Source organism: Danio rerio, chromosome 10 (genome assembly GCF_052040795.2).
Source record: "Danio rerio strain M-AB ecotype USA chromosome 10, GRCz13ab, whole genome shotgun sequence".
In the NCBI taxonomy this organism is placed as follows: domain Eukaryota; kingdom Metazoa; phylum Chordata; class Actinopteri; order Cypriniformes; family Danionidae; genus Danio; species Danio rerio.
The window spans coordinates 20,522,439-20,537,079 of record NC_141030.1 but is presented as its reverse complement, the minus strand read 5'-3'; the positions used below and the strand labels follow the sequence as shown (position 1 = coordinate 20,537,079).

Below are 14,641 nucleotides of genomic sequence, written 5' to 3'. Positions count from 1 at the left end.
GAATAATCTGATTGGTTCTTACTCCCATTGTAAGAATGGAATTTCATCCATGGCTTTGTATGAGAGTATTGTTGGTTAATATCCATGTTTATATCATTCAAATACTGAGAAGATGTGTGGACTTCATTAATTGGTGTAATTTCATGTCCATCAGGTACTATTCCCAATGACTGATCATTCAGCTGTTGCCACAATATAGATTGTTGTATCCATGAGTGTTCATCACTGGGACTAGGTTGCAATGCATATGATGGAGAGATTTCTTGGAAACCATACTGTTCAGGTTTACAATGGAAGGATGGATAACTCTGCCTAAAACATTCCTGTGACATCACTGCTTGAGATGGGTGACAAAGAGGTAGATTTTCAGTGCTATATGAAGTGGTTCTAATTTGACTTGAGAGCATAAAATTTTGTGAGCTGTATAAGAGGGGTATATTACCAGTACTATGAGATGTGTATGCAGCACATTTTTGTTGTGACCTTGCATAACTTGCAGGTGTCCTTAAATCAAGGCTCTCTGTGCCACAAATGTTAGACACATAATTTAAATTAGCTACATTGTCTCTCAGAAGTCCTGTAGAACTGACCTTCATTTGTAATCCTTCCATAGCCACACCCTCTGTTTTGACAGTGGAAACATCTGTTGGATTCCTGCTAAATATCCCATATAAGAAACGTTGTTGAGTTGAGGGCTGTTGATCTGTATCTTGGATCTGGGAGGGTATTTGAGGTAGCCGTCTTTTTGATTGGCCTTGCTGTGTGTGAATCTCTACTGGTATTTGTGGCTTATCCTGATTTTGCTTAACTGAATTCTGGATGTTTAAGGATACATCTTCAGAAGAAGATGTGAGCTTATTGAAAAAGCCAGATAAAATTCCTGGCTGAGCTGATGTTTCTTGCCTTCCTACACGAGAGCTTTGTTTTGTCGCAACTTGCTGTGGCAAACTTGCATGTTCCTTTTTTTCCTGTGTAACAGGTAGTTCCTGTGACTCATTAGAGGACACTTTAAGAAAAAGAAGGCCATCCGACTGGTGTTTTTGATTAGATGAATTATTTTGGGATGAGTGGCTTTGTTCTATAACATTTGTTTTTGACTGGAGCACAGATGACTGGGTGTTAGAAGCTTGAACTTGCTGTGCTGATTGAGAGACGGAAACATCTGAGGAGGCAAACTTAAAAAGACCAGATAGAAGGCCATCTTGCTGAGAATGTCCTTGATGGGATACACTTTGTTTATGGCCATCTAATATGCCTTTTTGAAGCCGTTCTGACTGTTGTTTTGGGAAGTTAGACTGCTGTGTTTGGATCCTGCTCTGACCCTCTACCTTATGCTGGACAGAATCTTGAAAATAACTTATGCTTGGTGATTTTTGTTGCTCCTGGGGCATCTTTGTTTGAGTGTCCAAAGGTTTTTCGGTAGAGGCAAATCTAAAAAGGCCAGACAAAATACTTCCCTGTTGAGATTTTGTCTCTTGCTGAGAGAATTGTTGAGGCTCTCTGTGAGAAATTTCTGTGGAAGTAATAGTTAGCCGCCCTGAGAGAGGAGGAATAGATGCACTTGTTTGGGTATGAGGTTGGTTTTGTTGATTTAATATTTGAGCAGACTGACTCCTTTGCTGATTTACATGAGCACCTGTTGCCATATCACCTGTGGAAGCAAATTTCATGATTCCTGAGAGTAAGCCCCCTTGTTGTGGTTGATTAGGAAATGCTTGGGCACTTGATGCATTATCTGAAGCAACTGATTTAAACAAACCAGAAAACAGGCCCTGACGTTCATGTTGAGATGCATTTTGCTCTGTAATATTAGGTACTTGAGTTGGACCAGGTTGTTGGTGCTTAACTTGCATTTGTTCCTTAGCAGAAGTTGGATTGGGATGTTGCATCCTATGACCAGTCTGATTAGACCCTGGAGGAGGTAAAGTGCTCTGAATATTAGGCCTATGGATAGGTGGAGTAACAGGCTGCAGATCTTCAGTAGGTGCCATCTTAAATAGACTAGAAAACCAGCCTGTTTCTGTGTTCCCCTTACTTGTTGTGTCTGGGGGTTCTTTATTGGAAGGTGTTGTTAATTTTGCATTGTCAGGCAGAGAAGCTGGAATTGCACCTGACACTCTCTTTGTTACAGCTGGAATTTGATCCGTTTTAGTGATTTGAGGCATACTCTTGGATGCACCTGAATCCTCTCCAGATGCAAACTTAAACAATCCAGAAAACAGCCCCCCATCTGACTTTTGAGGTTGTGGGACAGACACATTGTCTGAGGAGACAAAAGTTTGCTTTTTAAGGGAGGATTCATCTAGAAGCTTTTCTACCCTAATGTCTTCTGCTGACCTAAAGACAGGAAAAACTGTGTGTGTTTGAGACTGGGGAGGCACTGGTGGTCCAGGTGAGATTAATGAACTGAGTGATTTCCTAAAAGGATTAAAAAATCCAGACTCTTCTGTAGCCTTTTGTGGTACAGGCTCAGTGAGTGTCTTCTTATAATTAATCTCATTACAGGTATTTTTAAGTATCTTAAACTTTTTACTATCATTGTCTTGATAAGCATCTGACATTTTACTGAGTTTTGTTTTTCCATTCAAAACCGTGGGAGGATCACCTGGCTTGTTTTGCTTTGCATCCAACATTGAATTGACAGATGATAAACTTTCTCTGTGAGCTGTGACACCACCGTATTTCGTGAGCTCATTTTCCATTGAATGTATTGACTGGTCTGCCTCTTGTAACTTGGCATCTGATGGCTGGAAAGGCAAAACGGGTGACATTGAAAACTTCCTATCAGTAGGGGAAACCACAGCTACTGGTGTGGGACTTGTAGACTTTGGCATAAAGGAGAACAATTTTGATATACCAGAACTAGCATTATGTGGGGTCTCTGATTGTTCAACTGATTTGGACCCTGCTTGTTTTGAGCCTGACACAACTTTATCAGTTAAAGAGCTAAATAACGAGCTCATGGCATTTTTCACTCCAGACACTCCATGGTCAGAAGCACCACTTAAATTACTTTCTTTGGCATCTATGGGTTTTTCTTTTACTTCCTTAGAGATGATGCCTTGCTCATCTCCAACAGATTCTGTTCTTGCACTACCTTGAGATGACAGCCTTGATTTGTTAGATTTGGGTAAGGATCCATATTTACTGATCTCCTCTTCTTTTTCAGCTAGATACTCTGATACGGTTTCAACTAGGCACTGCAACTCATCCATAGGATCAACATATTCATCACTAGGTTCCTCTACAGGTGAGAGCATGACCTCTGGAGCCCATCCACCAATTTTACCCTTTCCATTCTTCTTCTCCCGGTAACCTTGAAGCCTCTCAGTTTGACCACTATACGTTGAGAAATATCCATGGTGGCTATTATTCTTCTTCTCCTCACCCCTGAGTGCCTTAGCTAAAGATGTCATTTCCTCCAACTCCTCTTCAGAGCAAATAGAATAATGTAACTCATCTGAACCCTCAGAATCAAACTCTACATCTTCCCTCAATCTAGCAGCTTCCTCCTCTTGATATGCAACATAATTTTCTAGCGTGTTTTCTAGCTTGTTTTTGGCCCACATCCTAGTTTTGTAGAGTAATCCATTTTTGTATGGTTTCAGACATGGAGTCATGTTCTCATCCGCTTCTTCCATTTCTTTTACTTGACGTAACACAAGCTCGGTTCGTTTTTGACGGAGAAATGCCAGATCAGGAGGGAAATGCTCTGCTCCAGCATGCTCCAGCCCTCCTGGGTCCCGGATTTTTTTCTTTCGCCTTCGGTCAATAGTAGCATAGCCTTCTGGGTAAGCAGCATTTAACACAGAATTTTTGTTTTTTATCGGCAACAGCTGCTTGATTATGGGGTCATGGTAATCCTTTTCTTTATGAACAACATCACTCTGTCTGTCTTGATCTTCAATCCATGCCTGTTCCTCTCTATCAAGGAACTCACTAAGGGTACTTTTACCCTGTTTGTATTTCACTTCCCAATCCTCCACACCCATGCCTGAATCTACTGGGACAATTCTAATTCTACCCTTCTGATTAGGAGCTCTAGCGGAGATTAGGATGGAAGAGGATAACAAAGGAGGGAGAAAAAAAAGAAAAAAAAAGAGCATTTCAACACAACAACAAAAAACAAAAACAAAAGTTTTGCTATTTAAATGAAAGTTAGCAAAATTAAACAGACTTTACTATTCAATTAAATGCCTTTCACCTTATCAACAAGTTTATGTTTAGTACACTTACCCATATAATTAATACAACAAATTACACACAAATGACATTTCAACCACAACCTGATCACAGAAAACAGAATCTGGATTTATAAAAATGGATCTGATAATTTTCTGGATTAGTTCTGTGCAGGACCATACAAGATACTTTGATTAACAACAATCCCATACCATATTTCAGGTTATTTTCTCTTTTGCAACCTATAAATCTAAATAGGAATACTTACAGATAAGCATAACAATTCAGTTTACCCGTTTTTATATAGCACTCTTTACAATATAGATTTTCAAAGGAAGTAAACATAGATGAAGTTCTAGTAAATTAAAATTGCTTCAGTTCAGTTGTCACAGTTGTGTTCAGTTTGGCTCAGTTCAGTGTAATGCAAAACGTTTTTAAAAAAGGATAATGTGCAACTAGTGGGACTTATAACAATTACTGTCCCAAAACCATTGCTTTGATGCAAATGTGATGAGGTTGCACATAAATGGAGGCATACAGTATGTACAGTATGCATACAATATGTATAGAAACTAAATGTACCTGCTTGCACGGTGATCCCTATAGTCAAATTCAAAACTGTGCAAAGAGTCAGCACAGGAGTCCATGTGCTGCTGAAAGCGTGGTCCCATAGGATATTGGTGAAGTGAAGAGTTGGGCTGGGCTGTGGTATGGTAGCGGGGAGGCAAACTACTGCTGGTTTCACTCCTGTAGTCACTGTCTCTATCCTCCACCGCACTATCCAGGTCATCCAAAGCTAGAAACAGTGAAGCAGAAAGGTCAAAATGCAAACATTACAAGCGAGAAATACAAAAATTGTCTTGTTTTTTTTTTTATATATTATGCGCTAATGTAAGTGATTTAAGTGAGATTGCCCATTGTGTCTATGAGAGCAATAGATAAACTAAATTGTCATGACTTGTGTAAACAACAAAGCTTTAACAGTCCTTTTTGCTCTCTAGAGTGCAAAAAAACAAAAAAACAAAAACACGCAATTCAGTTTAAGGTTTTTTTTTTCCAAATCAGATGGGGCACTTTGAGTCTAAGGAGCCATATACCTTGCATATTTATGTCTACCCCAACTGTAAATGAAATATTCAAAAATATTTAAAAGTCAAATCTTGTTGACTACCAACTAAAATTAACTATATCATTTAGAAACAAAGTGATCCAGTATAAACAAGCATGAAAGACCTAAATGAAGGACATCTCAAAAATAAAAAGCACACAATGTACACAAAGAACTTATAATTACGTCAACAGGGGAAAAAGGTTCTCAACAGGGAATTTCAAGGAAAATTAAGAAATAGTTCATGCATTCAGTCTTAAAACACCCAAACATTCATGGAAAATATTGTGCCTTTGAAGAGAATATGTACATGGCATAATTAGGCTAAATGGCACAAGATGCACAAATAGATTGACAAACATAAGGTTACGCCACCTAAATGTTCAAGTAAAAGAATTTATGATTCAGAGTTTCTGTATCACTCATTTTTCATTACTTTTTTAGCTTAAAATAACTTAAACTGCTTGATAATAAGCTTATTGAAGTTTATTGGTTAGTTTTGTGTACTCTCTTAATAGTAAACATGACACATTCACATACAAAAGTGTTTGTTCATTTGCTATAAGTCCATTGCATGCAATTTTACTTGTGCATGAATACATTCATGGGCTCACATGAAGGAACAAATGAGATTTTAGGGTCCAGGAGGGGTTCCAGGGAATAATCTACAATAAAGGGTTACTATATAAAATCTAAATACACGTTACATACTCTGGCTGTCAGCCCATCCAAAATAGTTGCCTGGTGACATTAAAAATCAAAAGTGAGAAAAGAGTGCAAACACAAATCCATTTACAAAAACTGACATTTCAATTCAAATGGGGATTTTCTTGTGCTTTATACAATTTTAAGCTGCTTCAGGGAACATACAATTGCAATCAGAATTATTAAACGCGGTTAGATTCTTTTTTTTTATATATATATTTATTTTCAAAATGATGTTTAACAGAGAAAATAAAATTTCACAGTATGTCTGATAATATTTTTTCTTCTAAAGAAAGTCTTATTTGTTTTATTTTGGCTACAATAAAAACAATTATTAATTTAAAAAAAAAAATCACTTTAAGGTGAAAATTATTTTCCCTTTATGCTATATTTTTTCAATAGTCTACAGAACAAACCATCATTATAAAATAACTTGCCTAATTACCCTAACCTGCCTATTAACCTAATTAACCTGATTAAGTCTTTAAATATCACTTTAAGCTGTATAGAAGTGTCTTGAAATTATATATAGAAAAATATTATACACTTTCATCATGGCAAAGATAAAATAAATCAGTTATTAGAGATGAGTCTATACAACTTCTCTGTTTAGAAATGTCTTGAAAAAAATCTCTCCGCTAAACAGAAATTTGGGAAAAAAATAAACAGAGGGGCTAATAATTCAGGGGGTATAAAAATTTAGATTGCAATTGTATGTGAACAAATATGCTTTTCAAATGTAACAAGGAGGGGAGTGGAGAGTGCAGTGAAGCATCAGGCATGAGGCTGTGGCTCCATCTAGTGTGAGATATTGTCACTCACAGCACTGAGAAGCAGCACAGGGCAGAGGACGACCCACTACTTCATCCTGTAAGGGAAACTAAAACAAGGCAGAGAAAACAAGACAGTAAGAGTTAGTAAAGAATGAATAAAGTGTGATTAAAAAGTACTTCTGTTATGGTAGTTAACAACATAGAAATGTACATGACAGATATGACTACTCCAGACACATTGGCAAGGGACAATGACAGGTCACTTACAAAAAAAATCTACGAGTTTTCCAAAATTCAACAACATAGCTGTTGTCAAAATCTACATTAACATTTTGATTGTATTAAAGGAATATAGTTAACCCAAAAAAAAAACATTTACTCAAATCTATCATCCACAAACTTGTTTGAGTTTCCTTCTTCTGTTGAACACAAAGAAAGGTATACCAAAGCATGATGGATTAAAGCAGCCATTGACTTCCATAGTAGCCTTTTTGGTTCCGACTATGGCAGTAGGAAAAAATATATATACAAATGTTTAAACTATTTAAGTGTGTATTCTGTTTGATCTCCAGTATTTATGAACCTGCATTAACTAGCCCAACATTGAGGATGGTTTACTTGTAGCAGTTCATAAAAATATCTGCTAGTGAGGCATCTGTGTACAGTATATGTCTTTGGCTAACAGCCCAGGTTACTAAACATGCAGATTCAAATAAAATACAAACAGGAAAATATGGGAAATGTGCATGCAAATCCACAGCAGACAAATTTTCACTTCAACTAGATAAGATATAAATAATAAGATAAAATCTATTTATTTACTTTTGTAAATATATCTAAATATACTGTGTATAATTATAAAATTTTTTAAAAATTTCTGAAAATATTATGGAATACTATGCAGAATTTTGGACGATTCATTTACAGTATGCATTTGTAAATTAACATTATTTTTGTCTTTTAGTGTACATATATGAGAGAGCTACTTTGTTCATCAAACAAGTGGTTATAAATGGATTTTCATTGTAAATCTTAAAATGTTAGGAAATTTGTTTTTTATTTTATTTTTTTTCTTCTGCACTCTTCTATTATGTATGGTCACTGGGGATGCAACGATTAACCGGTTTCACTTTTAACTGCGCTTTAATTAATCACGGTTAATTAATCGCAAAGGCTTCTCAACACTGTGTTTCTGTACGGAACAAAACTGCTGCAACTAAACTGTGAGCTAGTTTGTCACTAAGACTAATAACCACACACACTAGATTAACTATGACTGAGGCTATTAACTAATGCAAGCTCGTGCAAGTTCATTATTTCCAATGGAGAGACCATATAGACTGTAATATATAGGGAGGGACGCGCACACGACGCAGCGCGCTCACGCTTTTCAGGCGCACCTCGTTGGGATAACAGCAATCATGTAGTGAATGTTAATCCACCAGCCGAGATCAACCGAGTGATTTCTGAGAGAGCGCTGAAAGACTCAGAGTGGATCAGCTGTTTAATGGTGTAAATCTCGATGCGTTGCATTCACCATGTGTTCAGCGCAAATGTCCACGTAATGTAAAACCTAACCCTTACACATCCTTGCCAAAGAAGCTCACCTTTACTAAGTTTGAACTGAAACTGTGGCTCATGACAATGGTATTGTGCTGGTGGTCATTGGGGGAATCCTGCTCTGCCCCGCTTATACTGTATGGGTCGGCTGACTCGCCGGCTTTTTTTTTTTTTTTTTTACAAACACAGAGAGGTGAAAATCAAGAGCATAACGAGACTGAGCATTTACAATGACCAAACCCAAACCAAAACTTTTAAAGAGGTGCAGAAGTGAGACTTTTCTTCCTTTCTTTCGTTCATTCTTTCTGTTTATTCAATGTACATTTACATTTTTTTTATCCAAAGCGACTAACAAATGAGGACAAGGAAGCAATTTACACAACTATAAGAGCAACAATGAATAAGTGCTATAGGCAAGTTTCAGGTCTGTAAAGTCTAAGAATGAAAGTATTAGTAATTTAAAAAAAAAATTTTTTAGTAATTTTTTATTTATTTTTTATTTATTTATTTATTTATTTTTTTGAGTACAGTTAGTGGTATATCCAGAGAGGCAATTGCAGATTAGGAAGTGAAGTGGAGACTAAATAGTTGAGTTTTTAGTCATTTCTTGAAAACAGCGAGTGCCTGCTGTTCTGATGCAGTTAGGGAGTTCCACCAACTGGGCAGATTGAACGTGAGCGTTCGCGAAAGTGATTTCTTCCCTCTTTGGGATGGAACCACGAGGCAACGTTCATTCACAAGTTTCTGGAGGGCACATAGATCTGCAGCAGTGAGAGCAGATAAGAAGGAGCAAAGCCAGAAGTCGCTTTGTAGGCAACCATCAGAGCTTTGAATTTGATGCGAGCAGCAACTGGCAGCCAGTGCAAACGGATGAGCAGCGGAGTGACATGTGCTCTTTTAGGTTCATTGAAGACCACTCATGCTGCTGGGTTCTGGAGCAGCTGAAGAGGCTTGATAGAGTTAGCTGGAAGCCCCGCTAGTAGAGAGTTGCAGTATTCCAGTTTGGAGAGAACAAGAGCTTGAACAAGGAGTTGAGCTGCATGTTCAGATAAGATGGGTCGGATCTTTCTGATGTTATAGAGTGCGAATCTGCACGATCAAGCAGTTCTAGAAATGTGGTCAGAGAAGTGTGGTTGGTCATCAATTGTTACTCCAAGGCTTTTCACCATTTTGGATGCAGTAATGGTTGCCCCATCCATCTGGATTGAAAAGTTATGGTGTAGAGTCGGGTTGACAGAAACTACAAGCATTTCCGTTTTTGCCAGGTTAAGCTGAAGATGATGATCTTTCATCCAGCGTGAAATGTCCAGCAGGCAGGCTGAGATGCGAGCTGAAACCGAGGGATCATCAGGATGGAAAGAGAGGTATAGCTGGGTATCATCAGCATAGCAGTGGTAGCAGAATCCATGTTTCTGGATGACTGATCCTAGAGATGACGTGTAGATGGAGAAGAGAAGTGGCCCAAGAACAGAGCCTTTAGGTACCCCATTGTTTAGATGCTGTAGGTTGGACACCTCTCCCCTCCAAGACACCCTGAATGACCTGTCAGAGAGGTAAGATCTGAACCATTGTATAACAGTGCCCGCAACGCCCAGTGACTCAAGCGTAGATAGCAGGATCTGGTGGTTTACAGTGTCAAAAGCAACTGACAAATCCAGCAAGATGAGGACTGAGGACTTTGAGTCTGCTTTAGCCAGTCTGAGATCCTCCACGACCGAGAGCAGGGCAGTCTCAGTTGAGTGGCCTTTCTTAAAGCCGGATTACTTGTTGTCCATGAGATTGTTTTAAGTAAGAAAGTCCAGGACTTGATTGAACACTACTTTCTCCAGAATCTTGACCATGAATGGAAGCAGGGATACTGGTCTGTAGTTTTCAAGTAGTCAAGTAGTGTATGGTCCAGGTTGGGTTTCTTTAGCAGTGGGGTTACCCTAGCCTGCTTAAATGAAGTGGGGAATAAACCAGAGTCAAGAGATGTGTTAATTATGTGAGTCAGTGTTGGTATGACTGCAGGAGAGATGGCTTGCAAGAGATGAGAGGGAATGGGATCAAGTGGACAGGTGGTTGCATGGCTAGATAGCACGAGTTTGGACACCTCAGACTCAGAGAGCTGAGAAAAAGAGGTGAGTGTGTGTGGTGTTGGTGGTGTCTCTTGCGTGTTTGTTGTAGGTGCAGCAAATTGAGCACTGATTTTTGCAGTTTTGGTGCAAAAGAATGTAGCAAAGTCATCAGTAGTAAGTGTGGAGGATGCGGGCGGAGATGGAGGATAGAGGAGGGAGGAAAATGTTTTAAAAAGTAGGCGAGGACTAGTGGCATTGTTGATTTTCTGACGGAAATATGTCTGCTTTGCAGAAGTAACTTCAGCCGAGAAAGAAGACAAAAGAGTTTGGTATGTTAAGAGCTGTGCAGGATTTTTAGTTTTCCGCCAAATTCTCTCTGCTGCCCGAAGTTTTGAGCGATGCTCACGGAGAGCATCCAAGAGCCAGAGTGCAGGAGGACTGGCACGGGCTGGCCTGGATGCAAGAGGACATAATCTGTCTAGACATGATGCTAGTGTGGAGCAGAGTGTATCAGTGGCACTGTTCGTATCAAGTGCAGAGAGTTTGCAAGATGGAGGAAGAGAGTCTGAAACAATGGTGGATAGTCTATTGGGTGAGACAGAGCGTAGGTTTCTACGAAAGGCAACCAGTGTTGGAGTGTGTGGCGGCTCAGGAGTAATGTGGATGTTGAGGGACAGAAGGAAATGATCGGATATTTGTAGTGGAGTTACTAGTGTTTGATCAGCGAAGCAATGTCGTGTGCAAATAAGGTCTAGCTGATTACCTGATTTGTGGGTAGCAGAAGTAGGTGCTCTTTTGAGGTCAAAAGAGGCAAGCAGAGTCTGAAAGTCAGCAGCTTGCGGTCTCTCAATGTGAATGTTGAAGTCACCTAGCACCAACAAGGGAGTGTCATAATTAGAAAAAGATGAGAGAAGAACATCCAGTTCATCTAAGAAGTGACCTAATGTACCCGGTGGGCGGTTGATGACAACCACATTTATGTAGAAGGGGTGGATAATGGTGACTGCATGGAATTCAAAAGAGCTGATTGTTGGCAGGGACGGTCGCAGAGTAAATTTCCATTCTTTGGAAATCAGTTGTCCAGTCCCACCCCCTCTCCCTGTCTGACGAGGAGTGTGGGAAAAAGAGAAATTAGTAGAAAGAGCTGCATGAGTAGCAGTGTCCTCCGACCTCAACCAGGTAATTGACCAGCATATAAAACAATAGTGCAAAATAAACATTTCTTACTGCAATGCTTTATTTTTTCGATGCAAACCATAGATTTACTTTTTTTTACAAAGTAATAATAGGACTTTTTATTAGCAGATAACTCACACATTCAAGGCAGCATGATAATGAAACATGTTTTTCATTGTTAGTATTTTTGTCATCTTCATCATCATTAATATTTCATATTTATTAGACAGTCATTTTGGAATTATTGCACAAATATCAATAAGTCATCACAGCATTAGTAAGTTATTAAAATTTGTTTCTGTTTTTTTTCTTTGTCCTGAACTAATTGATGTTGTTTTCAAATACAATAAATCCGTTATTGTACAAGTTGCAGTGGTGTTTGTTAGTTTTTGGTGGGTACTACAAAATTTGTCTGGTGCTCCTAAATTTTGAAGTTGGGAGCACGGGTAAATTCAAGCCCTGCATTAGACACATACTGTTTTTTTTTATTTAAATTTATTCTTCTTTTTATTTGTTTATTGTTCTGTCATTTATTTACAGTGTAAAATTATTTCTGTTTAAATGTCAAAATCATTCACTTATTTTTAAGCACAAAGAGAGAAATTTACTATTGTTTGTTTTTTATATTATTTTGTGCTGTATTATTAGTTATTGAGCAGCAATAAATACCACTGTAAAATAAAAAGAGTTTTCATCTAATTTTCTAAACTAGCGGGGTTTAAAATGAATGAATCCATAATAATCTTGATAACTGTGAAACCGTGATTATTTCTCAGACTACAATTGTACAACTAAAATCTATAATCGTTGCATCACTAATGGTCACATTTGCTATAAACCTTATTTAGTAGGTTTATATAGTTGCACCTGCTTAAAGTAAACTGAATTATATAAACTCATTTCAGATTATGAAAATGCATCCTGTACATGTATATTCTGGAAAATGCAGTGTCTCTTGACTCTAAACTCTACTTTCTGTACAGCATGTTGTTAATTTTGTTTTGTTTTTATAATCATATATGTGCAAGAGGGCACAACATAAAATATTTGCTATTACATGTCACAATTTGTCACTATTTAAAACAAATTAGTGAAGGTCTTGAATTAGTGAATGCCAAGCCGAATTAATATTCACCAAAAACTTGATAGTGATTTAATTATAGTGATTGCCCTGGACAACTGATAACTTCAGTATTTCTTAAATCTCACATTATTGCACTACAAAAACAACTCAAACACACACATGCTGACCCCATAAAAAAGCTGTGATGTTAATTATTAAAAAAACAAGAGGGAAACAAAAACAAAATATTACAAATAACTACACATGCATTGAAAACTTTTACCTGCCACCAACATCACCATCATACTCATTGTCATCTTTAGTATATTCTGCAACTTGATATACATGATTTAGAAAAACTGTCTTAATGACTTAATATTTTACTTAAATTATAGTTATTTAGCTAGTCAATAATTATGCATATTTAAAGCGGCAAGTTAAAGTGAGACACATTAAAATGATCTGAAATCTTGAAATAATTGAATAGATTAAAACTTATTTGTTATACCTTTATTATTATAAATATAATATTAACTATAAATACTTATTATTTATTTTTATCAGATATCGTTAAAGATAACCACAAATAAAGTAATTGGATAAAATCATGCTTATTGCACAATAAAATATTTTCACTATGATTTACTCATGTTACATAACTTCAGATACTATAACATGAGGAATGAGGAATATTTAACAGACCATGCTTCCTTGTTAGGTTAAATTATAACAGCAACTGTGGCAAAATGCAGTGCACATGCATTCATCAAATTGTCAAGCCACCTCAACGACCTCTTGGAAAAAACACCAATACGGACTATTGTTTGTAACTGAAGTTCCCATGTAGTTAAATAATGAAGGTATGCTGTTATTCGGTCTTACCTCATCATGAATGCCCATAGCATTGATGCGCTCCAGTTTACCAGTCCAGTATCGAGCCTCATCCTCTGGGATTTCTTAAAAATAGAGAGAAAGCCATGAACGCTGCAGTCTGAGCCAGAAAACTTCATGCTAACCATTTACATGAGCCAAAACCTTATGGATTATGTATTTAGACCTTTTAAATATGTAATGAGCTACTTGGTCGAGGGACCTCAAAAATAGTCTGCGAGTCAAAAAAAACAAACAGTGCATTACTTGATGCTTCACCTTAAATGTAATTACAGGGATAAAGTTATGCAGTGCTGAAGAATTCGGTCTCTGTTGCAATACTTTAAGGAGTAGGAAAAGAATCAGCAGTTTTTTGTCAAACTCACAATACCGGTTACTCTGCAAGCAAACCATGTTTGTTAAACTCTGGTATTCATTTTAAAAAAATCTAATGTTGTGTAAATATACATGGACGACAGAAACTTTTTAATCAATTTTAACTTAAGATTGTGATATGATTTAGTGGAATTCAGTACAAATTAGTGCAATTTAGTGCAAATAACAAAGAATGTATTCCACTGTAATTAACCTTTTCATAGAAGCTGCTCATGATGACTGTTTTCAGTGTCTCTCAGGGCAATCTGTAGTAAACACATCTCCGCAACCATGTTGGGTTTAAGACAATTATAATGTGCATTTCATGTTATAACATTATTATAGTAGGTGTTGAAGTGGAAAGTCATATTTGTCCAGTATTTTCACCATGGCTGAAGTATTTCTTTTAGAGAGTTAATGTTCTGTTTTAAAACTATTAGTCAAGTAGATTGTGTTGTGTTATGAATGGATTATATGCACGGAAGTGTTGTTCAGTCACTAAAATCTACTGGTGAACGATTGATGCGACTATTTTCATTAGGGTCTTTTTACAGCATCGACAATTTAGATTTTTATTCAACAACAAAACATAAGTAAATCGCGCTATTCTAGCCAGCTTTACTGGGTTGAAGGTGGTTTTATATTCACATTGGTTCATTTTTGAACAATGACAGCCCGTGACGTGCTCTCTATATTATTTACCATGCTACTCTGAAAATTTGGTCTGAAATGGCATGCAGGTATGGCTTAGTATTAAGTGTAATTCCTGCAC

The 14,641-nt window shown here is 37.3% G+C and overlaps 1 protein-coding gene across 36 annotated transcripts in view; it reads right to left on the bottom strand.

Annotated features, from left to right (window-relative positions):
- The window catches only part of unc13bb (unc-13 homolog Bb (C. elegans)), a 150,867-nt gene that overhangs the window by 69,199 nt on the left and 67,027 nt on the right, over window positions 1-14,641 (bottom strand). For 23 of the 36 annotated variants that reach the window (XM_087270365.1, XM_087270368.1, XM_087270367.1 and 20 more), the window contains 3 exons: window positions 13,507-13,580; window positions 6,818-6,875; window positions 4,765-4,978 (listed from right to left, as the gene is read on the bottom strand). Coding sequence is in view for 27 of the 36 variants with exons in the window: in XM_087270342.1 (XP_087126468.1) it covers window positions 4,765-4,978; window positions 6,818-6,875; window positions 13,507-13,580 (346 nt within the window). In the remaining 9 variants the exon portion in view is untranslated. Of the gene's footprint in view, window positions 1-4,764; window positions 4,979-6,001; window positions 6,032-6,817; window positions 6,876-13,506; window positions 13,581-14,641 lie in introns of all 36 variants that reach the window. The other 13 variants (XM_087270339.1, XM_087270338.1, XM_087270345.1 and 10 more) reach the window with 1 other exon arrangement.